This window comes from Zymoseptoria tritici, chromosome 5 (assembly GCF_000219625.1).
Source record: "Zymoseptoria tritici IPO323 chromosome 5, whole genome shotgun sequence".
Taxonomy (NCBI): Eukaryota; Fungi; Ascomycota; class Dothideomycetes; order Mycosphaerellales; family Mycosphaerellaceae; genus Zymoseptoria; species Zymoseptoria tritici.
Window position 1 is genome coordinate 1,584,284 of NC_018214.1, and position 26,311 is coordinate 1,610,594.

Sequence of the window (26,311 nt, forward strand, 5' to 3'; positions counted from 1 at the left end):
GAGCATGTCGTCGTGGATGCCAGGTACCCAGTCGCCTTTGGTGAGATCGACAAGTTGGTACAATTCGCGGTACATGACCTCGAACGTCTCGGCGGTGCTCTGGCTGTATGCGTAGCACGAGTACTGATGCATGAGGTCTGCCAGCATACCTTGAGCACGCAGCGGCCAGATGTCCTTACTGTTGACCCATTCCGCTGTCAGATGGTCTCGTCTTCTGCTCCGCCGTTCCAGATCGCGAAGCATGCGCTCTTGCCGCTCCGCCGTGCGCTTCTTGGACTCCTCAATCTTCTTCTTGCTGCGCGAGTCCCTTTTCGGTCCACTTGGGACGACCGCCGCAGGATTGTACAGAGTCGAAGTCGAGGGGCGACCGCCGGAATCCTTACGGCCGGACGCTGGCGTTCCCTTTCCGCTCTGTAATTGTCGCATCCGCAGCTTCAGCTCGACCTCACGCTTCTGCAGGGCGATTTGTTGCAACTGGAGTTGAATGGTTTCCTCATCATCTGGCATGTCGCCTTCGAGCTCCATGGGCAGTGCTGGTGGGTAGGGCGGCGGTAGAGTCTGCTGTTGTGGGGTATGGTGCTGCTGTTGATGTTGTTGATGTTGCTGCACTTGCAGAGCCTGGGCAAGCTGTTGCTCAGCAGCACTGGCCTGTTGTGCTATCGGAGCATATGGCGATTGGTATTGCTGCTGCACGCCAGTCGGCTGCGGAGGCAAGGTCACCTCTTCCTCATCGTCGTCCTCATCCTCATCCTCCTCTCGTGCATTGCTCTTGCGTGACCCTCTCCGACCACCCTTCGCCCTGACCTTGTCGCCTTTCCGCTCAAACACTCTTCGAATCGTCCGCGTTCCGACGACAATCTTGTAGGTATCATACAACCACCAAAGCATGTCATCGACAGACATGTCCGGTTTGTCCTTGACATGTTCGAAGAGAGCCTGTTCAGAACATCAGCGCAACGCTCCCTCGACCCGTAATACAGACAGACTCACCGCCTCGATCTCCGCGCTCAGCACTCGATGTCGTCCCGTCCGAGCTTCGGGAGGCTGCATTCCGTCAACACCACCATTCTTCTCACGCCGCAACGCAGCCGCAGCCGCTTGTTGAAGGCTACTTACCTTGCCGATGCGCCCGGTGCGCTCGAGTTCTAGTTTCCACCGCCGGACCGTGCGATCGGACACGCCGGTTTCCTTCTCAATCGACTCTTCATCATGATTGGCCTCCAGGAGCGCTTTGACGCGGTTGCGCTGCTCCTGTAGGGTGGGGGTGTCAGTTTATTGGTGGTGGCCGAGTATCGCAAGATTGACGGCGAGTGATAGGCATGGCGGCAGCGGTGCGGTAAAGGACAGGGAGTGAGGTGCGGTGTGCGCTCATACCTCGCTGTATGCGCGACCCATGGTCGACGCGTCGGGCTTCAAGTGCTGGTCTCGTTGCTCCACTATCAGCGTGGTGGTCAAAACTCTGGGTTGTTGGTCAAGTGTCTGGTCGGCGGTTGAAGTCGCGGCGCTGGAATTGGCAGTTTGGAGCATGACTGTGAGTTCAACATGTACCGCCTCAAACCGGCAGGAGCAAGACCAGCATGGAACGGTCAAGGCAATGAGACTATCATGTCGGAAGACAAGCATAAGGTATGAATGAGAGTATGTAAGTGATGTTCGCTTCGAACAAAAGTATCGCATTCGCGATATTGGGTATCATACACCAGATCGCTCCATTACAGTAAAGTAGTACACCTCACAGCATCATGCGGCCCTCTTCCTTCTACCTCTACAGAGACTGAACTCTACCTTTCACCCTCTTCAACACAAATGAAACCCTCATGTTCGCTTGCACATCCATACATCGCTCATTCGTGCATCCCTCCTCAGTGAATGAGGTTCATCAAATTCGGGCTCGCACTTGCGCCAGACACATTCGTACCATTCGGCGGCGCTGTAGCAGGCGGAGGTTGTCCACCTCGAGGCGTTGTCGGCTGTGGATGTTCCTGAGGCCAAGCAGGGCCGGGTACAGGGTCTGGTCCCATGAGTTGCGGATCGATCATTGGATTCGGCGGCGGTGGAGCATGCTGCTGCTGAGCTGGTGGAGGTGGCTGCGGTGCCTGCTGCTGCTGCTGCTGATGTTGATGTTGTCGTGGCAGCGGTGGCGGACCGTCCATCGACTCGGACCGACCGTACATTGAACCATGCATAGGAGGCGGCGGAGGCCGATGCAGTTGGAAGTCGCTGTACGGCGAGGGTTGATGATGAGGATGGGGCGGATGCTGTGAATAGCCACCTGGGGAGTGCATGGGAGGAGGCTGAGAATTGTGAGAGGATGGCATGCCGTTAGACATTGGTGGCCCATTTGGTGGGTAGCCATTCATGTGAGCATGCCTCTGCTGCGTTGTTGGGTATGCTGGCATATTAGGCGAGCCTTGAGGCGGATAGGACCCCTGATGTGGCGGTGGCTGCTGCTGGAAGCCGTAATTGTTGCTGTTGTGCCGCTCGTGCATCGGTGGAGGTGGTCCATGGGGCGGGTGAGACTGATAGGCGCTTGGTCCATAGTGCGGAGCAGGAGGATAATTTGGTGGTCCCGGGGGTCCTCCAAAGAGAGGATGGGACATGCCATTCATCTGTCCCGGAAGCGGCGAGGGCGCTGGCGGAGGTCGTGGTGGAGGCACATCCCAGACGCGGAATTGCTCCTCGATGGAACGCGGCTCCACCTTGTGCGCTTTGTTGGCCTCTGTTTGGGTCCCACTTGGCGAAGAAAGCGGCATGCGCGATGCACCATCTTCCGGTGGAGGAGTCGGGTTTAGCTTCTTCTTGAGGAAGCACTTGTGGCATAAATAATCCTGGGGACCCTCCTCGGCAATTTGCTCATGCTCCAACACAGGCGGGCCGGCGGGGTTTTGAAATCGAGGCAACGCGTGAGTATGATATTCGTCATCAACACCCGTCATGGCTACGTCGCCCTGCGGCGGTCGGGCATCTCCATTTGATGTAGGTCCATTGGCGGCACTCTGATGAGCCTGACTGTTTTGCATGCCAGGCGATCCGTCGCTGGGCTGGTGCTCGCCGTTGATCGCAGGCCTCGCCAGTTCCCACGGCCGACCAGGTACTCCAATAGGTGGGTTTGAAACGTCTGCCGGTCGCGCGAGCTCTGCGCTCGTGTTCTGAGCGGGTCGATCTGTAGGCTTGTCGGGGTCCGAGGTTCCATTCAGAATGCTAGATATTGCCTGAGCTGACTCCCGAGCTGGTGTGTCCTTGGGAACGAGGTGCCACTTCGGGGTCACATCGATATCGCACTTGACACAACGACGCTCAGGCGCCGGTACGTCTCCGATGCTCGAGGCTTCGTCTTCGGCTTCGGTCTTCGTGTCTCCGACGGTCGAATTTCTGGAGCCGCGTTTAACAGCTGCGGCAATACTCTGGGCACCGGACTCCCTTCGAGTGCTGTTCTGGGCAGCCAGCACTGATAGTTGGCTCTTGTCCTTGGTGAGCTGAGCCATATTTGCTTTGCGCACGGTTCCGGTCAAAGTCAGATCAGCCTGCTTGTACTTCTCCACAAAGACTTGCAACGCTGTTGTGCCTTGCTCGTCCTCGATCTCGTTGATTGGGTGCAGCTCAGTCTTCGTGACGTGCTCCTTGCAGAGGACTACAGCAGTGACTGCTCCAGTCTCCTGCCCGAGGGTCGCGGTAATGACCTGGTCTTTGCGCGACCCTTTTACGGGAGTGACATCGAATCCGAAAGTGTACCCAGCTTCGAACGCACAAGAAGCGTGGAAGTATGCGCTGCATTGAAGGCAGCTGATACATGCTCCGGCATTGTCTCGGGTCCGATTCTGGTGGTCCTTGTTCTTACAAAGCTTGCAGACCGCCTCGAAGCGAGCTTGCGGGATGAGTGGGAAGCCTTCGGCCACCTCTAGAGCCTTCGCATCGCTGAAACGGATCTCAGGCGCCCACACTGCGCAGTAGACGTGCACCCAATTATTGCCCGTCGTCCGCTTCAGCGGTTCTCGTGGAATCGGGGAGCGGTTGAGGTTGAGCTGTTTGTTGCGGTACTCGATTCGCATGTTGTCGGCGAGTTCCTTCTCCAAGCGCTCCTTCTCCCTCTCGCGATCGGTCTTCTTCTTGTGAGACACACGCGGAGGCTCAACAAGGTCGACCAATGTCTCTTCCGTCAAGCATAGACAGCACGAGTAGTCGGTGGACACTGCCGGGTTACGATCGTTCTGGCATTGTTCGCACACCCATTTGAAGCCACCATCAGGTCTGATACCTTCATTCTCAGCAAGTCCAAAGCATCGTCGATGCACGGTCAATTTGCAGTGAGAGCAAGCAACGGTGTCGTTGAACCCTCTGCAGATCGCACAAGGCAATTCCTTCCAGGTCGGCTGAGCAGGAATGATGGGAGGAGGCGGAGGCGTCGGCTCCTTCGGGGGTGGAGGAGGCTTCTCTTTCTTCTTGGGTGGCTCCACAGGTTGAACTTCCTGGTTCTTCGCCTTCTTCTTGGGTGGCTCTCCGTTCTCAATCGACGGTAAAGTCTCGGGCGGCGGAGGAAGAGGGTTCGCCTTCTCTGCGGAATCAGTGATGATCGCTTGAATCAGCTCGTTGTCGAGCTTGCGCTTCAGACCACGACCGCCTCCCAATGCCGCTCGCTTCGATGCCTCGTCAAGCTCTTCCCACTGAATGGCATACTTGCGCCAAAGGCCACAGCACCGCAGGCAGAGCGCAAGGAGAGGTCGGTCTTTCTTGCTGTCTTTGTTACTGCCCTTTGTATCTGCGGGCGCAGTCTGGCCAGGTGAGACTCCTGGAGCCCTCCTCCACTGCCGCGAGTGAGTGTTGCTGCAGAACTTGCACTGGAATCCGCGATTCTTCCTTGCTGCTTTCTCCTTGTCAAACGCTGAGTCGTCTGCATCATTTGCCACCTCCGCTTGCAATCTGGCCCCTGCATCGTTGTCCATCTTGCGCTTCTTGCGACCTCCATAGTTGCCCCAAATTTCACGACCCTTGGGCGTCTTCTTCCATAGGTAGTAAAATCGTACAATGTCGGCGTTCGGCAAATCTGTCTTCATGTGCAGTCGAATCAATCGATGCTCCGAGCCGTACTTGGCCACACCTTCTTCAAACTTTTGCAGATCCGCCTTGCTGAGTACAGGCTCGTGCAGGTCCTTGACGCGGTCGACTTTCTGCAGCTGTTTCAGAGCTGCATCCTGGCTGTACTTGTTCCGCACGAGAAGCTCGAACGCTTTATCCAGAAAGTTCGTCCCGAACGGTGGCACTCCGACCTGTCGTGCCAGGCCCTTGGCACGATTGATGTAATCGTCCACGAACTTGTCGTTGCGATCGGTCGCTTCTTGGAGCTTCGCTGGTTCTTTCTCCACAGCTTCATCGATGGAGGGCATCTTGAACATCAACTTGGCGGTGCATCGAGGATCCTTGGCATCGTAGTCTTCTCCTCGCGCCACGTAGCCAGGCGGCTCATCCTGGACCCATTTTGGCCGCTTCGATTTCTCCTCCCGGTCGGCCTCGATCGCTGCGACCGTCTCCTTCGTGAGCTTGCCCTGCGTCTTTTGCGCACTGGTCTTGTTGTAGCGTTTCTTGATTTCTGCCGGCTTGACCAGCTCTACAGGACGCCCGTGCCACATGTTCGTATTGGCTTGATGGCGAGGTCCGAGTCGAGAGCTTGCTCGAGGGTAGATCGCGCGGTCATCGTATTGTAAAGCATCCTCTACCCTGGCGTGGACTCCAAGATATCTCATAGGCCACATCTTCGCCAGTGCAATCTCGGCTTGGGTCGCCGGATGATCATCAACAACCATGTCCGATCCGCTTGGACTCGGCGCGCGGGTGGTGTCGTTGGAGGCTGCCGGAACCTCCTCCTCGACGACCTCTTCACCTTCTTCCTCAACATCTGTGCCGGCTGGAGTACTGTGTGCCTCCAATTTCTGCTCCGAAGCTCGACTGCATGGCCCACAGGCCCACGCGAATCCGCGAGACGGCTTCTTTGGCAGCGGTGGCTGTACGCAATTCATGTGATATGCGTTTTTGCAGATTGCGCAATCCACAGAGTCGCTGGATGCGCAATACCGCGCGCATCGCTTGCACGTCTTGGCAGCACTGGTAAGCTCCTTGACGCGCCCGATCTCAACAACGACAAATTTCCAGCGCTCGTCCAGTGCCTTCTTGACTTTCTCCGGAACGTTGATAATCTGTTCGACAGGTATGCATTCGTATGATCGACGGATGAAACGGTCAAAGACCTGAACAAAGAAGAAAGAATCCGGCTCCTTGCGGTAGGCTTCGATGTCTTCGATTTCCGATCGATGCTTAATGGTGCATTTGCCTCGTAGGGATGTGAGTGGACAGATGTCGGAGTGCATGGTGCCGAAGACCAATCGTGTGTCGCTGCTGAATCTTTGTACATCGCGCGGACGGTAGTACCAATTTACGCGGATCGCATCAACGGGAGAATTGGGATTGTCTGTATCGACGTGCAGGAATTCCATGATCCGGCAGAGGTAGTATGGGTCGCCGGGAGGCTCGCAGACAAGATATACATGATCTAGAAATGACAGTGTTAGCATGGTGAAGATCTGTTGCTATCGATTTTGAGCTTACCATTGACAGACAACTTCTGGCCATCATCAGATACCAACTCGTCCTTTTTGTTCAGGCTGCTTCGACATTTAGAGAATGTCATGATATTTGTTTCGCGCGCCATTGTGTGAGAAGACGACGACGACGGCGGCGGCACAATCGTCGACGCGGTCTTGCGTGCGCCGGAAGGCGGTGGCGTGGATGATACAGGCGTGTTCAGGTTTGAAGCGGGAGCGCCAGCAGCCTTGCGCTTCCTGCTGGAGGTAGCTGGGGTTGGATCCTTGGCGCCGCCAGAAGCCGGGACTTTGCTGTTACTGCTGGCTGCGTGAATTGATGCGGCGGTCGCTGATGATGATGTGGCAGTTTCGTTTCGACTGTCGGGAGTGCCATTTGCAGACGCATCAGCGGCGACCTTTTTCCTTGACGCGCCAGTAGATGACATTTCGAAATCCATTTCTTGATCCTCGGCATAGTTTGGCCGATTATTCGTCCGGTTGCGCGACCGCGTGCCGTATGTCGCATCCATGGCAGCATCTGAGGCATCGCCGCTTTCCATGGATGTTTTGGCAACAGGTTGAGTGGCAGGTGCAGACGTTTGTGCGGTTTGCGGAGCAGGGTGTGTGACCGATCCGCCGGCGATCGGTGGTGTCATGCTGCCGCGTTGTTGGTTGGCTGCGGAACCCTCGATTCGAGCATTTTCCGTCGCGGGTCGATGATTGATGGCTTGAAAGCCGGTAGATGCGACGGGCGGAGACATTCTCGACGCCGGGGCGGCGGTACGTGATGAATGTTTCGAACCTCCGTTTGTTGGGTTTGACCCCTCGGCCGCAACCTGGGATGAGGGAACCTCATCTGCGGCAGTCTGTGTCATGACGATCTGACGCGCCGTCGGCCAAGTGACACATCAGTCGGGTGTCGTCAGTCGCGTGAGTGTGTACAGGCGTGAGGGCCAACAAAATGGTGTTTTGGGGAAGAGGGTTGGGTAAAGAACGGACGCCGCAGTGGCGATGGGCGTCGACCGTGCAGGTAGCAACACACGCGGACTGCAGTGCAGTGATCTGTCGTGGGGAAAGTAGGGAATAGTTCCAAGTCGGCCGGGCTGAATCGCGCGATATCAAATCAGAGTTGGTCGATATGTGTGCACGGCGGACACGCGAGAGAGCCGGCGATGTCGGAGGTGGGAGGAAGGGTGGGTTGTGGTATAGAAAAGAGATGGCAAGGGACAAAGAGGGCGAGACGGTTGGACATGTCGCTAGGCTAAGGTAAGCGACAGAAGAGAGAGAGACGATCTTGGCGGGCGAGGGAAGGATACCGGAGAAGGCTAAATCATGAGATGGCACAGTGAGACTTTTCCCCGACACACTTTTGGATGGGAGATGTCAGGACATTTCGGGGACTGGATTCCGTAGTCATGCCGTGCTTGCAAGGGTTACCATTACTACTGCTGCACATTATTGAGGAGAGAATTGCTGTATCATTGTGTGCTTCCTCCACAATGCCATCCATACTGTTGATGTCAAGAGATCCAATGTCGGGGATCGTGCCTCGTGCTGTCAACCCGCGGATACCTGCCGCCGTCTACGCCGAATTTCGACTTCTCTACCTAGAGGGACACCTGCGGATGATTGCGTATGTCGTGAAGTCGGGTCCTTTCAGTTCCTGCAGATCGGGCTTAGTCAAATCTATCCCGGATAGCCGCCTGGAGGAGCCAAAACGAATGATCCACTCGGCACGACGACGACAAATTTAAAATTCTAGACTTCATCGAACACGACATCTTTCCGCCATTCCGTTTACCAACCAAAAACAATACCACAAGCATCAGAAGCCATTGTCTTACCAGCCCAACCTCAAATCCGTCTCTGCGCCTGGCTAACTTCCCTGATTTTGCTCGACGTGCTTCTCTCCATCCCTGCACCACGGCAGTGCCAGATTGTTGGTCGGGATATCTCCATGGAAGCCGACAACGCTAAATGCTGCTGCGGAATATCATGACATCCGCTGCCAAAAGGGTGCCCATTCCCAAAAATGGCGTCGACTACAGAGGCAAAATCGTCCTCGCACCTATGGTCCGCAGTGGCGAGTGTCCTTCACGGCTGCTGGCGCTGAAATACGGCGCTGACCTGGTCTGGGGACCGGAGACCATCGACAAGGCTCTCATCGGCACCACACGGCACGAAAATCCCATCACAAAGACAATCGACTTTACGAGGATATCATCAAATGGAGCGAAGAACCCTTCCCTCACTCCCGAGCAGAGGGAAAGCATCATCTACCGAATGCATCCGGAGCGCGAGGGACGAAAGTTGATATATCAGATTGGAACTGCGAACCCAGATACCGCGGTCGAGGCAGCAAAGTTGATCGCGCCACATGTAGCCGGCATCGATGTCAATGCGGGATGTCCAAAACCTTTCAGCACCAGTGGCGGTATGGGTGCAGCATTGCTAAAGACTCCCGAGAAGCTATGCTCAATCCTACGGGCACTGGTGAAGGATGTAGGTGAGCCATTCGAGATTGGCATTAGCGTCAAGATCCGCATCCTGGACACTGCAGAAGAGACTGCCACATTGGTCAAGCAACTTGTCGCAACAGGCATCACTGGCCTGACCGTTCACTGCCGCACAACACCGATGCGACCACGCGAGCGAGCGATCCGCGACGAGCGCCTCAAAATGGTGGTCGAAATTTGCCACGACGCCGGGATCGCCTGTGTTATGAATGGCGACGTCTACAGCCGCGACGAAGCCCTCGAGTTGATGAAAGAGTTCGGCGCGGACGGAGCTATGATTGCCACAGCCGCTGAGACCAATCCGTCCGTGTTCCGTCCACAGGCTGAAGGCGGGAAAGCTGAGTGGGAAGAAGTCGTCAAGGAGTATGTCAAGACCTCGCTGGAAGTGGACAATCGATGGGGTAACACGAAGTACTTGCTCGGACAGATGATTCCGGGTAAGAACAAGGCTTACAAAGGCATGATGGCGACGAAGAGCTATAGCAGTCTGGTCAAAGTCTTGGGGTATGAGGACCTCGAGACCTTGGCCAAAGAAGTCGACGCGAGACTCGAGATTGGCGCTTTCGAGAAGCCGAAACTGACCAAGGCGGAAAAGAAGGCGGCGAACAAGGCCTTGGCGAAGCAGAACGGAGATGAGAAGCCCGAGGAGAAAGCGGAGCCGACACGACCACTTTCTACTACCGCGGCGGGCATCAAGAGGAAAGCCGAGGAAGCCGAACTGGACATGCCTCCGGATGTCGCTCTGCAGCGGGCGCCGGGAAGTGTGTCGGAGCATGTCTCGCAGTTGGCTGTTTAATCGCGACGGTGGTTCGCAAGGCTGGTATTTTTCGTTGCATTTTCATCGAGCTCTCCAAGTGCTGGACCTCATGAAGCAAGACTCGACTCTGGTGTATCTACATTCGAAGACGCTCTCATGACATTGATTCTGCTGTTGTCCCGTCTCCCAAATATGCTCTTCTCCAAATCCAACCAACACCTTCAACGCCATCGCCAATAGTATTTCCTAAAATCATCACAATGACCATAATAGCTCTCTTCCCAAAAGCCTACGCATATCTCAACACCCCCTTCAACACCCAAACCTCCCCATTCGCCACCCTACTCACCACTCTCTCCACCACAATCCCACCCGGCTGCACAAGAGCAACCCCATCCTTCCCAACCTCCCACCACACCTTCCCGCCCCCCAGCGTCTCCACCTTCTCCCCTTCCTTCCACGGACTAACCGGCACGACATGAGCCTCCGCAAACCGTCTCAAATTCCGATGCGCGCGATCCTCCCCACTCTTACCCTCGTACGCCTCCGTACCCATCGCCGCGTAGTCCCGAGGATCTTCCCACGGTTTATGAGGGAGAGCGGAGATGGCGGAGTTGAGAGGCGCGAGGACCGTGGTGTTGGAAGAGGAGGCGTCGAGACGGGTGGAGATGGAGGAGATGTCGCGTGTGAAACCGGCGAAGATGTTGATTGTGCGTTGGGTGCCGAGGATGTCGGAGAGGATTACGGAGGAGTTGGGAGATGGGGCGGGAAGTGCGTCGGGGGCGGAGGGTGGGAGTTGGACGCCTGGGGTGGTTTCCATGATGGGTCTTTGGTCGGGTTGCTGGACTTGTTGGCGGGAGGGCGTGTTGGAGTGGGAGTGGGAGGAGAAGGGTGGGAGGAGTCTGGCTTGTGTGCTTGCTGCGAGGACGAGGGCGGAGAGTAGGAGTATGCGGGTTGGTGTTAGGCGGGGCATGGTTGTTGGTGTTGCGACACGGGTTTGCAGGCGAGATGGATGTGTTGTTCAAAGGAAGGTCAAGACTCGAGAGTGGTATGACGTCTTGCCTTACCTATCTTATCGCTCACGTGGGTACTCTCAAGGTCGTATTCCTGGACTCGGCAGAGAATAGACAGAGTGTATCTATTGCTCTTGATCACAGGATGTGCTCAGATGTCCGGCATCGAGATCACTCCCTCTTCTGCCCATGGATGTGATGGAGGGATGTTGTTGCCCGACCCTTGAACGGGAAAGTGGTCTGGTTGTCTGATGGCAGCCACGTGAAATCGTGTGCCGAACGCGCGGAAAGCGATCTTCATCCTCCGCGATCCTCATCTTCCAGCCTGCCTCCTCATTGCTTAACACCACAACAGTACAATGGTTTCTCAGTAATGATTAATGAACATGCTGCAGGACAGCAAAGCATCCAAGCATAATGCAATGCTGGGCAAAAAGGTCGCCCATCCCAAGTCCACCAAATTCGAGGACGACGACCACGAAGATGACTTTCAATCACCGCCGGCGAAGAGGCAGAAACGCGATCTGACAGACTTCGTCAAGAAGAGTCCTAGAGGTTCGAAGATCCGCAGAGAGGAGATTCCAGACACCGAGGAGGATAGCGATAATGAAACCTTTGAGCTGGACTCCCGACCGCATCAAACAGACCTCGAGACTGCCCTACCGCCCATCGAGACGGACAAAGAAGCCATCGAGGCTTATGAGGCGTCTCGCGCTGCTGAACAGGCCGAGTCAGGCTTGCAAGATCGTCTTGGAGAGCGGAAATGGGTCAAAGGGAAGAGCTCGATATATGTCGACGCCTTTAACCTTGCGCTGGAAACAGTGCTCGAGGATGAGGGTCACCTCTTCGATGAGGCGGAGCATTTCGTCTTCAAAGAGTGGCGAGAGCTCAGCTACGAGGCTCAATATTTGTACGTGAGGCTCTTCTTGCGCAAGACATCCAGTTGGCATAGGATCAATCGTCTTGGATACCACAGCGACATTGCGGATTTGCAGAACGCAGTGGACGACCTCCAGGTCGTGAAAGAGCTGCCACAATCGTCTTCGCAACCCCAGGATAATCCAGGTGAGCTTCAGCCTCCCGAAGGCACCACGCTGGGAGACAGCTTCGCGTTTGCGGATCGATCCCAGGACTGCATCAAGGATCTGGAAGAGGCCTCGTCGCTGCTCTTGCTTGATGAATTGAAAGTCCTCGCGAAAGATGCCAAAGTGCAAGGCAAGAACAAGAAGGATCTTCTCCGTGCCTTCAGGAAGACGAGTGGACAGCAGACTGCCCTGTCAGGCTTCACCAGTCTGAAGCGATCCGATACCGAGGAGACAACAGCATCCTACGATTCGGGTCCAGCAGATAGCGATGGCCGAGATGGTACACCGACCAGGCGAGAGAATCGCGATGCACACTTCGTGGACAAGATCCTGGCCGAGACTGGTCCTTGTATCCGGCTTTCGCTGCCAACGTTGAAGCTGTTCGAGCGTGTGCATCTCGTCTTCTATCGTTCCACAGAATGGACTGAGAAGTCCTTGACTACGATCATCCTCGCCCGAATCGCTAGGCGTAACTTTCCGGAATATATCGTTTCTCGTTCGGCGAATATCTTTCCGTCCCGCTCTCTGCTGCTCGAGTTTGAGGCTGCTGTCAGGACGCAGTTCCGAGTCGACAATGTCCTGGAATTCAATGGCACACCCACAAAGGACACTCTCCAGACGGTTCTGGATATCTTCGAGGAGGTCCATCCACGTTGGCGAGCCCTCCTGGCTGAAGAGCAAAAGAAGGAGGACAGCATCTACAGCACAGGCGAAGGTGCATATCTCCGACGGCTCTCGCCTGCCTGGGTATATACACGCATCGTTCACAAGGCTGCGTACGTGCTGGGCAAGTTCAAAGAGCACAAGCGAGAGCATGAAGTCCTTTGCGAGTTGCTTGCTCAGCGTCTGTTTCACACGTCCAGGAGAGGTGACTGGTATCAACGCAAGGCCCTGCTGGAAGAGCACTATATGCATCTCCATCTGCCTTCTCCGCCGGCATGCAAGGACGTCGAGTCGAAGAAGCGGCATTATAAGCAGGTAGCTTTGAGTACCTGCGAAGAAGGCCTGCAAGATCAACTCACGCATCTCATCTTCCATCGAGATCTGCAGAAGAGAACGACCAAGCTGGAGAAGTCTCTCAAGATTGCGAAACGCCTGCAGCACGACTTCGATCATGTGCGTCTGACCAAGGCTGAGGAGCGCTCCTTTGAAGGCATACGTATCGAACGTGCTCCAAAAGAAGGCCGGCGCAATAGCGAACAGAACTCCAAGCCCACAGGCTATCGTGGGACGAAGACGATCTGGCTGGACCCAGCTGTCGATGTCAAGAAAGAGGAAGAGCTCGAGCAGGACGAAGCCATCTCGCACGATCCTCCTAAGGCAGCACTCAAGCTGGAAGCCGAGTGCAGCGTAGAAGAAATGTGTCTCTCCTCTTACCGTGCTCTGGGTTGGAAAGGCTACCACAGCGAAGGTCGCATCCTCCGAACATTGTTCGCCTACCTCTTCTACGATGTGCTCTTCCTCTATATCCCCAATGTCTTCCAGACGGCCTACCAGACTTGTCCTCTCGATCTTCACACCGACGCCTTCTATCCTTCCCGCATCAGCGAGGTACATGCCCGTCTGAACGAGATCAGCAACGGCGCCGCTCGCCGTCTCATCTCCGAGACGTGGAATACGCACGAGGAGCGGAAGACTTGTGTTGTAGGTCTGGACTGGACGTATGCTCTTGAAGATCTTCTTGAGATTGCCGAGTGTTTCCCGCCTGCGGCGCTGAGCACGGTCATGAAGACGCTGGTGCAGGAGTATGGCCAGAGAGGTGGTGGCGTGCCTGATCTCTTCCTGTGGCGTGGAGGGAGGATCGAAGGCGAGGGCGGAGATGTCATGTTCGCGGAGGTCAAGAGCGTCAATGATCGACTGAGCGACACGCAGCGCATGTGGATCGATGTGCTGTCCGGTGCTGGTGTGAAGGTGGAGCTCTGCCATGCTGTTGCGAAGGAGGTCCAGGTGCGAGGATAGGCGCTGGCCTATTGGATGGACGTCCTGGTCAGTGTTGACTTGCGGAGGTTGGAGTCGTCTGGCGCAGTACTGACGGTGTCTGGCGATGTTCTGCGATACCGTCAACGACGCTTCGCTGTCATGCCTCGCTGTCGAAGAGGAGAGCCCGCGACTCGCATCCAAGGAGACCATTCAAACAGCTTGAACAGACTCTGGATGCTCAGACCTTTACGTATGGACAGAGAGTATCAGCATGATGTTGACGATCACCTCATGAACGAACGAGTTGTGTCCTGATTGCTGCTGTCGTCCCTTTCCACCACTGCGTGAGGCGGCACGCAAAGTTGGCTCAAAACAGCCGGAATTTGCTGCCACAAACATATCGCAAATTTGCTTCTCCTTCCTCGATTCTACACCACCAACATCACAGCCAGTCAGTACACTCACCCTTCCTCGACCTTTCCGCCGCTTGCTAACACGCGATAGCTCGAGATAAGTAACCTCGCGTCGCGCTCCTCTCCTGTCGCCGCGTCTCCTCTCCTCCCGCCGCGTCACCGCCGCTCTCTTCCGACGAGGTGAGATCGCCACCACCACCACCGACACCACCACCTCTCCGCCCTCGCCGCCGCCCTCTCCGACAGCATGGCGGCACCAAGCGCCTCGACGGCAGGGCAGCCAGCTCCGGCGCGTCTCCCAAACTGGGAGGCGGGCCTGCAGGAGCTGGACCTGCGCTGCTCGTCGGGTGACGACTTGCCCGCCTGTGTCGAGGGGCTGGTGGGCATCTTCGCGGCGATCCGCGACCACTGCCCGCGCGGTGCGCCGCCTCCTGCCGGCGTCGACCTGCGTCTCGTGGGAGCGAAAGCTCTCAACTACTTCGGAGAGGCCGCGAAGAAGCACTTCGGGCAGGGGAACCCGGACCTCGCGCGGCAGCGCTGGGACGGGTCCCTTGTCCGGTGCTTCGACCGGTCGAGCGGCCGCAACCTCCGCATCTCCTATATGGAGCAAGCAACCGACCGACTGATGTCGGCCACACAGACCGCGGACCTGACGCTGGGTCCGAAGCACCGCGCCGCCCCGGACAGCGCCCTCCTCAGCGGAGATGGGCTCCTGCTTGTCGCCCCTGAGGCCTTATACCTCTGCTGCGCGGACCTCAAGATCGTCGAGGATTATGGAGAGTATAAAGTCACACTCCCAGCCATCACCGACATCGACAGCGATTGGAACGAGTTGGCTTTCTTTGTCGTCCACTTGACCCTCACTGCTCTCGGTCGATCCCTCTCCGCCTGGCTCCGCCGCAATGGCCGCTCGCCCACGATCCCTCTCTTCGGCAAGACCGTCCCCGGGACCGACGTCGCATACAAGCAACCGCAGCAGAGCTCTCGACCGGAGATCAGCTTCAAGTTCATCGATGGAGAAGCACCCGGCCGCCTGAAAGGCCTCGATAGCTCGCATAGGAACAGATTGGACGATATCAACGGGCTTGTCACGATACTCCTACGCCTGCCCACACCAATTCCCAACCTTGGCCAATGCGGTTTAATCGTCAGCGCAATCCTCAGAACCACCGCCAACGCCCAGCGTGAGCTTGTCCTGACTCCACGGGAATACAGTTCCGAAATTCTGAAACTCGCCGTCTTCGCCCTGCAGCGCCTTGACAGACATGTCGTGGCGTTCTTCAATCCCTCTGACGCTGCTGTTCCGACCTACATACCAACATACAACATCATCCCGAAGTCCGACAGGCCAAAAATGCCCTCCCACCCCCTCGCTTTTGCCGCCCGCCGTGAATGGGCTCTTCAGGAATGTCTCAACGACATGTGGTCGCTACCAGCTCTCCACTCCGCCCGCCTCGAAATTCTCTTCTCGGTGCTCGTTCACTCGATGGGGCACGCTGTGCCCGCTGGGCCTCTGCACAACTCTCGACCCAACGACATCATCGGCTATCTAGTCGAGCCAAATCCCACAGACGATTGGAGGGAAGAGATGCTGAAGCTGTGCCGCATGGCGATCGTGGGCGTAGCGCAGACACTGTCGGCGGCCTTTGACGATGCAGAGATCACGCTGTGGAACATGGTGGTGCCGAGGGGCAGAGGCAGGGAGATGCGAGGTCTTGCATTGATTAAGCCGTTGGCTGCAGCCGGTCATCTGTTGAAGAACAGAGGCAATGAGGATGGAGCGAAAGACGATGGAGGGAAGAAGGATGGAGCGAGCGAAGATCATGCTCCGTGATACTGTGGTTTGGTCTGAGATGGATACGACTTGCTTGAGCATGGGGAACGGCGTCACGACGAGCGAGAAAGCGACGGTCTTGCGGATTGGATTACGAGACACGGAACAGCTTGCTGAGTCGATACACAAGACACTTGAGACGAACGAGGATTGGAACATACGGCTGCTTGCTTTATCACGAACACGACACGACACGACGACGTACAAAGCGACAAAGGTACCAAACCGGGCATATACCGCAAGCTAGACATAGCGTCGGCCGCCATCGCAGAGATACGGAGAATAGAAATGAGAAAATGAAGACCGACAATCTTCAGCTTTGGCACTTCCCACGACGAATGCAATACTAGATCAGAAGCTCACGACAACACTCATTTGATCATGTTTGTGTGGTAAGATGCGTGCTCCTTGTGCTCGATTTCTCTCGCTGTCGCTAAATGTGATGACCCGACAGACGCTCATATCTCATGCTCCTATCTTCGTTGTCCCGTTCTAGCCTCCCCCAAACCCGTCGTAATATCCCTTCACAAGAACGTCGCTTCACTGCACCGAACTCTTCACTTCCAGCCACCCAGACCTGCCCACGGATCTTGGTTCGTCGAACCATTTGGCGGCCCACCAGGTGGTGGCGGCGGAGGTTGCCACCCTTGGCCTGGCATTTGTCCGCCATATTGCTGTTGCTGCTGACCTTGCTGCTGCTGTGGCTGACCATACCCACCGGCTGAAGTCGACCCGGGAGGCGGATTGAAGTACTGCTGATGAGCGGGCGGAGACATGGTTTGGTATGAATTCGGGTTGTACTGTTGTTGTTGGGACTGCGACTGCTGATGTTGCGGTTGTTGATAGGAAGGATATGGCGCTGGGGACTGCATACTGCCTCCACCGCCCATACCGTTGGATGACCCATTGGGTTGATAGCGTGGTGTGATTGGAGGACTGGCTGCGGGATTGTAGGATTGTTGATGTTGGTTATAGTGCGAGTATTGCTGTTGTTGCAGTGGCGGTGGGCGTGGTGGAGGCGGTGCAGTGGACGAGGAGCGGTGATCTTGAGCGAGGCTGCCGAAACCTGCAGTACCGCCTGGTGAGTGCGATGAAGCAGGACTAACGCTCATCCTTTCCATCAGCTCTTTCAGCCGTGCTTGCTCGCGATCTGCACCAGAGCCCTTTGCTGCTTCGATGGCGCTGAGGAGTTGACCGCCTTCTGATCTGCGGTTTTCGACGAAAGCTTCGACGTTCTTCTTCAAACTTTCAACGGTGTCCTTGATCTCCTCATAGAACTGCTTGGCGCGACTGAGTCCGGCTGAGAGGTCCTTGTATGCCTGGTAGACTTTGCGGTATTTCGAGAGAACTGAGTTGCGCTGGCGAGAGAAGGCTTCATACTTGTTCTGTTCGCCTCGCACACGCTTGTCCTGCAGTAGGTCGGAGTATGTGCGGGTGAGCTCCTTCATCAAGGAGGATTGCTTATGGTTGGCTTGCAGGATGCGATTCTGATGAGGGCGGAACTTCTCCAGCTCTGTCTTGAACAGCTGGTTCTCGTGGTTTGTAATGGCTTTCTTGTTGAGGATAAGGACGTTGCTGATATCATCGTCGTGGATCTGTGGGCGTCAAAGTCAGTACATATCAAAATCATCATCCGTTCCTCTTTCAGACACACCTTCTCCTTCAAGTCCTTGAACACTTGCGTTCGCTCCCGCTTGACCAGCTGCAACTTTTGCATCAACGACTCCACTCTCTCAATCTGCTCCGCCACCGTCTGGCCTGAGTCGTCCGCGAAGTCATCGTCAAGCAAATTCCCCTCGTCACCAAGTCCAGGGCTACGAACACCCTGCTTGCCAGCTCCAACCTTGATCATTGCTCGCTGATACAACACATCCGCCTCGTCCGTCTCGCCCGCTGACCGCATCTCATCCAGATCTGATTCATGCTGGCGGAACGTGCTGTACAGCTGTGCGTCGCTTGTTGACGCCTCCTCCACGGCCGAACGATAAGACCTTGCATCGGTGCGAAGTGTTGATGTCAGTCGGCTTGAAGGTTGCTGTGTCCACTCTGCGCCGTACTTGCTCCGCATCTTCTCGCATACTGACTCTTCCATGTCCAGCTGCTTCATACTGTTGTCGAGGGTCGCCATGATGTTCTGCTTGTCATCTCGTAATCGATTGAAAACAGGACCGAAAGGCGAATGGCCCGCGAGCTCGGAACACCAATTGCGAAACTCCTCATCAACGCTCATCGAGTCCTGGTCGACGGCGCCCTTGAGGATGTTGAGACTGCCAGGTAACTTGAGATAGTCAAGAGAAGTCGCAAGCTCATCGTCCGCGGTCTCTACCCTCTCAGCTTCCGCACGAATCATCTTTGCTTTCTCCTCGTCGTACAAACTTGCGCTTTCGGTGACGGACATGGGAACAATGCGTTGGAAGATATCCGGGCCTATTATGCGCTGGATATCCTGTCCTTGGTAAAGCTCACTCACGGGGATCGCCTTTGCGGCCGGAAGCTTTGGTATGCTCGTCAAGTTCGCCTCCGACGGCACGAGTTGATGGTAGATCATGTCGTTGTCCCGATTGTACTCTGCCAACAGCTCCGCGATCGACGCACTTTGCTTCTTCGTCATGTCAACCAGTACTGATCCCGTCTCGGATGACAAGTTGCTGTTCGAAGGCACACTTCCAGGGAACGCGTTCGCTAGCCGGCTAGCTTCTTTACTCGCTGCCTGTGCTGCATTCAAACGTCCAATTGCCTCTCCATACTTGTTCGCCTCATAGTCCGCCACGGCCTGATAGTATTGTGCCACGCTCGCAGTGTGATGCTGTTTGATCTGCGTGACCAATAACCACACACGCTCGAATATTGCCCGCGAGACGTTATCTTGCACGCCCTCCACTGCTTGAGCGTAGAGGTATGCGGCTTGAGCAGCCAGCTTTGCGATCAGACCCGGTTTCTTCTGGTCCACGACCTGCTTCTCAATGAACACTTCCTGCCCTTGCGCCAGCATGATACTGATCAACGTTTTGACTGTTTCGCGGCTGAGATCCGTCGAGGGTGCATGTAGGAAGTTCTCGTTGATGTATGTGAACATGCCAGCGGAAGCCTGGAACGAATGGTAGGCCGTCTTCAATCCGGTATCCTCATGGCGATTCTGGTTGGCAGCATGACAAGATAGCACGGCCGAGATGTTGAATATGATGCTGGCCTTCTCGTAGGCCAGCGAGTACTGGCTTGTGGGCTTATGCGTAAAGGCATCGAACCATGTGAAGCTGATCTTGATGTGGTTCTCGTCCACCGGGAACCTGAGATCCAACAACTCCAATTGTCCATAGTATCGATACAGCAGATCTCTTCCAGCGGCCGAATCCTTCCCTGCACCTCGCATGTCCTGCCGCAGACGATTCAACGCTCCGCACTCTTCATTGTAGTTCTCCGGGTTGTCGCCGTAGGCGGAGCGAATATGTTGTTTGAGAGGCTCTATCCAGTCGATCTCGTTCGTTTGCTTGAGCGGACTGCTGATCATTGGAACCTGCATGACCGCGGCCGAGAGCTGCCTAGACAGCCCAGGACGGATGGGCAGCATGATGTCCGGAAGCGTGGGATCGTTGTGAAGTCGGTGCGTTTCAGATACTGTCGCGGATGTTTCCGAGCTCTTTTGTTCACTTTCATCAAGCCATCACTCGTCCAAGAACCGTCCGAACGTTGCCTAAGACGATGTGCAGTGGAAAGTGGTTCGTGTGACGGGAGATGCAGCCTCGCGTGTGGATCGTGGAGCCCAATCTCTTTCTCTTGCTCGCTTCGATGTACCAACGCTATGTCCGTATGTATATTCAGCGTTGCTCCTCGGTTCTGTTCGTCGTACTCGGTCGGCAGTCGTCAGGTACAGGAATGAAATATTTGGTAGCAGTAACCAAGTCCCACAGAGTGACGTTGCGTGAACCCCACTAAGCTTTGTCGTCGACAGTGTTTCCGTTCGGGCAGGCAGACGAATATAAAACTCGTGGATGAATCGAAGAAGGTTGGCCGTCTCGTCTGCGAGCGTATAGTTTTGACGATCATGAAGAAGAAGATTGAAGGGGAAGACGACTCTGCCACGACTCAGCGACGGAGCCTTTCTCGATGATCCAGTCAATCGTTGTTGTACACACAATCTGGTGCAACTCTTAAGCGCCAGCAGCAGACATCACACATGACCACCCGGGGTATAGTCGGGCGCTTAATAAACGCCCGAAGCGCCGCGCGGATCACAGGCCGAGGACAGTGAGGTATGTCGGTGGTCTTGAAGAGTAAAGGATGCCCAAGATAGAGTCGAGACTTGTATCGAAATCAAGACTATGTAGATGCACGCTACTGTACAACATCTCTTCGTTATGCAAACCTCCGCCAGGCGATCTTGCGCTTCTGGACATCGGCCATATCTTCACTGCTTCCATGCGACTCCAAGTATATATACAATCGGGCCCGTCGCTCTCTTCCACGGTACAGTCGCAAACACGTACATCCTTAGCCCGACCCGGAACCAGAAGCCTTCTTTGGCTCATCCTTTTCCTTGCCATCCTCAGCTTTCTTACCCTCCTCGGCCTTGTCCAAGTGATCATGCTGCCCTGTGACTGAATGCCACAGGTTCTTCAACAGACCTTCATTCTTATGATCGTCCGGAGTTCCTTTGTCCGTGGTCGATGCCTTCGGTGCATGTTTCAGATTATTCAAGTTCATGATTCTCTTCGCGCTCTTGTCGTCCATCTCGTCCGCTAACATCTCCACGATCGTCCGTTGATTGACGGATAGATACTTTGGCATTTGTACCTTGAACTCCACCTTCAAGTCTCCTTGTTGGCCTCGCCGCGCGCCGAGTCTCTTCATGCCCATACCTGGCATTGTGATCTTGTCTCCTGTCCCGGTTCCTGTGGCGACCTTGACTTTGACATCGCCGTCAAGGGTGGGGATTTTGATCTCTCCTCCCAATACGGCGGTGGTCAGGGGTATGCTGGCAGTATACAGCACATCGGATCCAGAGCGGGAGAACTTCGAGTCGGGTGCCACACGAATGAAGACGTATAGGTCTCCCTTCTGACTCCTTGCACTGGCGTTCGCGGCCTGTCCGGTCGGAGGGTAGTCTCCTTCGCCCATCACTCGTAATCGCATACCGTCCTCTACCCCTCCGGGGATGTCCACGGTTACGGTCTTCTTCTCCCGCACAGCGCCTTCGCCTCGACATGTTCCGCACTCTCCTCCACGAGGAATCGTAACTCCCGTGCCTCCACATGAGCCGCAAGTGCTCGCCATTTGGAATCCACCCTGCATGAAATGCACCCTCTGTCCAGTTCCGTCACAAGTCTTGCACGCACTGCGGCTCATGCCCTTTTTTAAGCCGTTGCCTGTACATGTCTTGCATTGCACCAGAGGCGTGATTGTGATCTCCTTCTCCACACCCTTCGCAGCGTCCATGAAGCTGATGTTCGTCTGCACTTCGATGTTCTCACCAACCATGACCTCCTCTTGAAACGGCCCGCCTCTTCTCCCTCTCCTTGCCCCTGAGCCACCGAACGCAGAGAACAAGTCCTCGAAATTGAAGTCCGCTCCAAATCCACCTCCTCCACTCGCTCCTCCTCCGAAGCCTCCAAATCCTCCTCCGCCGAATGGATTTCCACCTCCGAATGGTCCACCTGGTCCGGCTCCTCCTGGACCTCCAGCACCTTGATCGAACGCAGCTGCTCCGTATTGATCGTACATTTCCTTCTTCTTTGAGTCGCTCAGAATCTCGTATGCGCTTTGCGCGTCTGCGAATTTCTCCTTTGCTGTGGGATCCTTGTTCGTATCTGGATGGTACTTCTTCGCCAGACCATAGTAAGCCTTCTTGATCTCGCCTGCAGAGGCAGATTTGCTGATTCCAAGTGCTGCATACGGATCCTTGGTCGCAAGAGATCGTGCGGTGGCGTGGAAGGTTCGTCGACCTCGGAGGGAATGTTTCCGGTCATGATTGTGCGATTGTGGGGAAGTGGTTTGGGGTCGTCGATGAGCGCCAGTCGTCAAAGTGCGATGTTGGTTTTCGTTTAAGCATCGCTCGCGAGGTATTGCTGAAGTCGATGGATGGTGACATCGTTGGCTTATGGGAGGTCGAGTTGCGGCGAGGAGCCGGAGAGGCGTCGTCGCCGCCTTCGGTAGGAATGCAGGCGATGCTAGACTCATGGCGAGCGACTGTTTGATGGTACCATTCGAGTGAGCAAGAGTCGTGGAGAAAATGTCAAGATGCTAATCGAGATACCGTAAACTTTTCGGGATCGGTTTACTCGATGGTCCGTGCGTTGGTCGAACGAATATTCGAGATGATTGACATTGCCGATGGGTCTTTGTGTACCTATACTCGACACGAACGGAAATATTGATTAATGCTGCTGAACATGGCTGCATGGCTGCGAGCCTAAAAATGCTGTTGTGTGAAGCCGGTATGCGATCACTCCCATCCAAGCCGATAGTCCAAACTCCAATAAAAATGCTCTCGCGATCCCGCACCGAGTGGAGAGTCTCAATATGTCCAATGCTCCGCTCGCCACTGACGAGGACAGGATATACCCAATGTCTTTCCATACTACCAGACGCCAGAACTCCTCAGATTTGAACCAATCCCTCGCCGGCCTTGCCATTTATGCAAGTCCTCCAAAGTCGACATGTCTTTCCTTCTCCTTGCATTCAAGACGTCTTTGCGTTCTTCGGTACTGCAGGCATCGAACGCATTCGAAAAGCTTTATCTGTAGAACAAGCCGTCAGACATCAATTGTGTCCCTCGTTCAATCCGCTCGGAAAACTCACCTTGATTCCGCACTTTGTACACCAGGTCTACCACGACATCAATCTCGCTCACAGCGGCTCCATTGAAGTTCTTCCGTACAGCCAATGCCAATTGCTCTTTCGATACCCTTCGCTTCTCTTTCTTCCGTGCCATTGTCGGAGAGTGGCGGCCAATGCCTGAATTCGTGAGGAGAGCCTGGCGGAGCGGTGTGGTGAAAGCGGTCGGGGTTTGGAGGTTGTGCGCGACGCGGTAGGTGTCCAGTAGTTCGAGAGGCGCGGTATTCCATGCCATCTGCAACGCTGTGTCAGGGGTCTTATCGTTAGAGACGTATATACTCGACCGAGACTCACGCCAGTCTGAGGCTGCTGGGCAGCTGTATCCGGGTTGTAAAGAGGCAAATCTTTCAATGTGCTACCGTTCTGCATGTTTCCGTTCGTACTCTGCAATGTCTGTTTCTTACTCCTCGCGTGGGCGGCGGATGCGAGTTGTCGTTCGCGCGTAGTGCTGCCGTCGACTCGCGCGTCGTGCGTTTTGGCGGGCGGCATTGTTCGAGTCGTTCGTTGAAGTGGGGTCAGGTTGAAATGGGGAATGTGGTTGTAGATGACTGCATCGGTTGGGTGATCATGGCGAGGATGTCGTTTCTCAACAAGATGTGGTAGAGACGGATCCTGGATAGCAGACTCGAAGTGCTTTCACGACCAAATCTCTCCGCTCACGCAACGCGACTTTGAGCTTCCGAATTGTCGTCATCTTTTGCAGGGTTCAGATTCGCGGCCGGCAGCTCGGCTCGGAGAGCTCCCAGCGCCATGGATGACTAGGGCACAGCTTCAAGCCCACTCGACAGCTTCACCTTCACCTTCACCTCGATCTTCACAGCCTCCCTGACTCCGACTGTTGAACTCTGACCATCTTCACGCGAGACCTCAATACCTGTCAGATGTTCGAGAACATGGCGACTCATCTTCAAATGCCTCACACTGCCTCCTGTCCAAGGAATGAGGTCTCTGCTTGAGTTATCGTGCTATTACAAGCACGCAAAACGAGACCTTCACATTGGGATTGAAGACGACATTGTAGGCAATATGAAGTCAAAAGGACGAACGGATACAAAAGGGTCTTGAGAATTGTTCAGCTGCGATGCATTTCGACTTTCCTCTATGCAGCTGAAGATTGACCGTCCAAGTGAGCGGGATCAGTACATGAACACTCACAGCGAGGTCCAATCTGGTGCGCTCGTGGCCTATTAGTCGTCCTTCATGTGAAACCGGCTCGTGAACGGCTCACATTGATTCTAGATAAGTCGTCCAGCAGTGGGTCACTCCTTCTCCTTCTACTTCACCACTCCTTCTTCGTCAGCACTTCGACCATCATCAACCTTCCATCCACTTCCCTCCTCTACCACAGAGCAGAACACCTTCACACTTTGACGGCACGGGCCCGCATGAACAATCGCAGAGAACGACCTCTTTCAGCAAGCTTCACCATCAGCCTCTTCATCTGTCACATAAACGCCGACCCTTCAGCAAACGCGGACTTGGCTCTCTGCACTTCCAATCATGGTTTCACCAGACAATGTCAGCCAGCATGCCAACGGCACTCTCGACCAGAACAACCGCTTCAATCCAACAGTCCAAAACTTCCAGCCCAAACTCTCACATCCAGACAATACTGCCCTCACCAAAGTGACGGAGTCCGACAACTTCACTTCCTCGGCGGCGTACTCGGTCGAGACCCCTGACCTCGATTACGAGGTCCGCAAGAACAGCTTCGAGATCGCCAAGCTCCGCGAGATGACGAAGAACGATATGCGTTTTCTCCACGACGAGGTTTGCGATTTGAAGCTGCAACTGCTGCAGGCGGAACGATGCCCTCCGCACATGATATCGAACTTCAACGCGGGCGTCTATGCTCTTGATGGTACCTTTGCGCCATCAGTTGGGATGAGAAGTTTCTTCAGCAACAAGGCACTCGCGAAGAGTTGGCTTGAGGATGCGGACACGTGTGATCGGACGTCCCTGCGTCTGCGGGAGCAAGCTAAAGAGCTTCTCACAGATCACGAGCTCTCCCCGGCCAAGATGATTGAGGCTGCGCCGACTACTGTCAACGGCGGCCGAGAGGCTCATGAGTTGGAATCCGTCAGCTGCAAGGTCGAATTCTCCGACGTGGACAGCATGGACGAGCGTATGCAGGGCATGCATGCGAAATCTCAGCTGGTAATCCTCCCACAGTCTCGTTCAAAGGATGTGACGATCAAGCCAGACCCAGAGGGTGCTATCAACGGCGCGTCGACAGAGCACAACGAAGCAGGTCCATCGATCTCAACCTCCTTCACTCCCACTTCACCAGCTTGGACTCCCTATGCTGTCAGCCAGATGGACCCGGTCTCCTTTCCGGTTCCTGCCTCTACCACGACATTCACTTCCGAACTCTTACACGCTCACTTCCATGGGCAGCAGTGGTCTCCTGGATTCTACTTCATCAACGCCAACAGCCTGCTCCCATGCAAATCCTACTGGCTGCTCAACAATATAGTGGAGCCGTTCTTGCCCGCCTCTCCAACACAGCATGGAGCGAAGCTCACCCCCCTCTTCAACGAAACTCTAAGCAACGAAGGCGATGCCCCAGACGAAGAGAACTACCAGAACGTCCCGCTCTTCATCGAGTCCGCCGATCCCAATGACCCTGGCTTCAGATACTTTGGCAACTACTCGCAGACAAGATACTCGGATGTGGTTGGCTATGACACTTTGATGAGCCATGTACCGGACTCGGTGCGTCGCTACTGGGCTGCCCAACTCTCCGATCGCGACCGCCCGGCTTGGGTCACCAAGAAGCTGATGGAACACTTTTGGCCGAAACCCATGTACGAGGGACCCGTCACCAACGATGACGCATCCGATAGCACCGTGCACGACCGCCACGTCAAGCGCGCTTTGGAGAAGTATGCCGAAGAGGTTGCTGGATGGCAGAAGGATGCCGAGATGAAGGTCAACATGCTGAGCGAACAGAACATCTTCGACTCCTTCGCCAGCGCGGACGCAGACGCCGAGCCAGGTCTGCGGCTCTGGTGGGAGTACATGCAATGCGTATCTTGGGACGAGAAATTCTACGACATGCTGGTGGAACTGAAGGCTCGACAGAAGAACGCTTTCGTCAACGCCAAGGGCCAGAAAATCGTCTCGTGCTGTCCATCCGACACCTTCATCCTGAGGACCCCCAAGCCCGCGAGGAAGCTCTCTCCTCCACCAAAGAACGCCGGCACCGACCTCTGCCATCCGAACGGCTCCGCACGCTGGGCGTTCAACAAGCAAGGTCATCGCCAGGCACTGCCCGAACACCCGAACGGCTCGCAGCCCGCGACTAAGCTTGAGAGGATCATGCCTGCAGGTCCGAAGAACGGTACCATCGTGAATGGTGACCGTACGC

The 26,311-nt window shown here is 55.4% G+C and overlaps 8 protein-coding genes across 8 annotated transcripts; 3 read left to right on the forward strand and 5 right to left on the reverse strand.

Annotated features, from left to right (window-relative positions):
* Positions 1–1,862: 1,862 nt before the first annotated feature.
* Positions 1,863–7,102, reverse strand: MYCGRDRAFT_42817 (uncharacterized protein; the record flags this gene model as incomplete). Its single annotated transcript, XM_003852522.1, has 4 exons — positions 1,863–1,970; positions 2,007–2,719; positions 3,089–6,541; positions 6,598–7,102. The coding sequence occupies 4 exons, from the start codon at positions 7,100–7,102 to the stop codon at positions 1,863–1,865; spliced, it is 4,779 nt and encodes a 1,592-aa protein (XP_003852570.1).
* Positions 7,103–8,567: 1,465 nt separating this feature from the next.
* Positions 8,568–9,884, forward strand: MYCGRDRAFT_41619 (uncharacterized protein; the record flags this gene model as incomplete). Its single annotated transcript, XM_003852193.1, has 1 exon — positions 8,568–9,884. The coding sequence occupies one exon, from the start codon at positions 8,568–8,570 to the stop codon at positions 9,882–9,884; it is 1,317 nt and encodes a 438-aa protein (XP_003852241.1).
* A 250-nt stretch (positions 9,885–10,134) lies between these two features.
* MgFas1 (FAS1 domain-containing protein) lies at positions 10,135–10,665 on the reverse strand (the record flags this gene model as incomplete). Its single annotated transcript, XM_003852521.1, has 1 exon — positions 10,135–10,665. The coding sequence occupies one exon, from the start codon at positions 10,663–10,665 to the stop codon at positions 10,135–10,137; it is 531 nt and encodes a 176-aa protein (XP_003852569.1).
* A 579-nt stretch (positions 10,666–11,244) lies between these two features.
* Positions 11,245–13,902, forward strand: MYCGRDRAFT_72302 (uncharacterized protein; the record flags this gene model as incomplete). The annotated part of the gene is made up of 2 exons (XM_003852194.1): positions 11,245–13,200; positions 13,276–13,902. The coding sequence occupies 2 exons, from the start codon at positions 11,245–11,247 to the stop codon at positions 13,900–13,902; spliced, it is 2,583 nt and encodes an 860-aa protein (XP_003852242.1).
* Positions 13,903–14,353: 451 nt separating this feature from the next.
* MYCGRDRAFT_72303 (uncharacterized protein) lies at positions 14,354–19,678 on the reverse strand (the record flags this gene model as incomplete). Its single annotated transcript, XM_003852520.1, has 3 exons — positions 14,354–14,652; positions 16,730–17,705; positions 17,765–19,678. 3 exons carry the CDS (start codon positions 19,676–19,678, stop codon positions 14,354–14,356), a joined length of 3,189 nt encoding a protein of 1,062 aa, XP_003852568.1.
* A 968-nt stretch (positions 19,679–20,646) lies between these two features.
* Positions 20,647–22,038, reverse strand: MYCGRDRAFT_23946 (uncharacterized protein; the record flags this gene model as incomplete). Its single annotated transcript, XM_003852519.1, has 1 exon — positions 20,647–22,038. A coding segment is annotated over one exon (1,392 nt), but the record flags the coding sequence as incomplete, so codon positions are not given.
* An 867-nt stretch (positions 22,039–22,905) lies between these two features.
* On the reverse strand, positions 22,906–23,557 carry MYCGRDRAFT_80892 (uncharacterized protein; the record flags this gene model as incomplete). Its single annotated transcript, XM_003852518.1, has 2 exons — positions 22,906–23,176; positions 23,236–23,557. Coding segments are annotated over 2 exons (428 nt in total), but the record flags the coding sequence as incomplete, so codon positions are not given.
* A 1,673-nt stretch (positions 23,558–25,230) lies between these two features.
* MYCGRDRAFT_24513 (uncharacterized protein) lies at positions 25,231–26,028 on the forward strand (the record flags this gene model as incomplete). Its single annotated transcript, XM_003852195.1, has 1 exon — positions 25,231–26,028. A coding segment is annotated over one exon (798 nt), but the record flags the coding sequence as incomplete, so codon positions are not given.
* Positions 26,029–26,311: the final 283 nt, after the last annotated feature.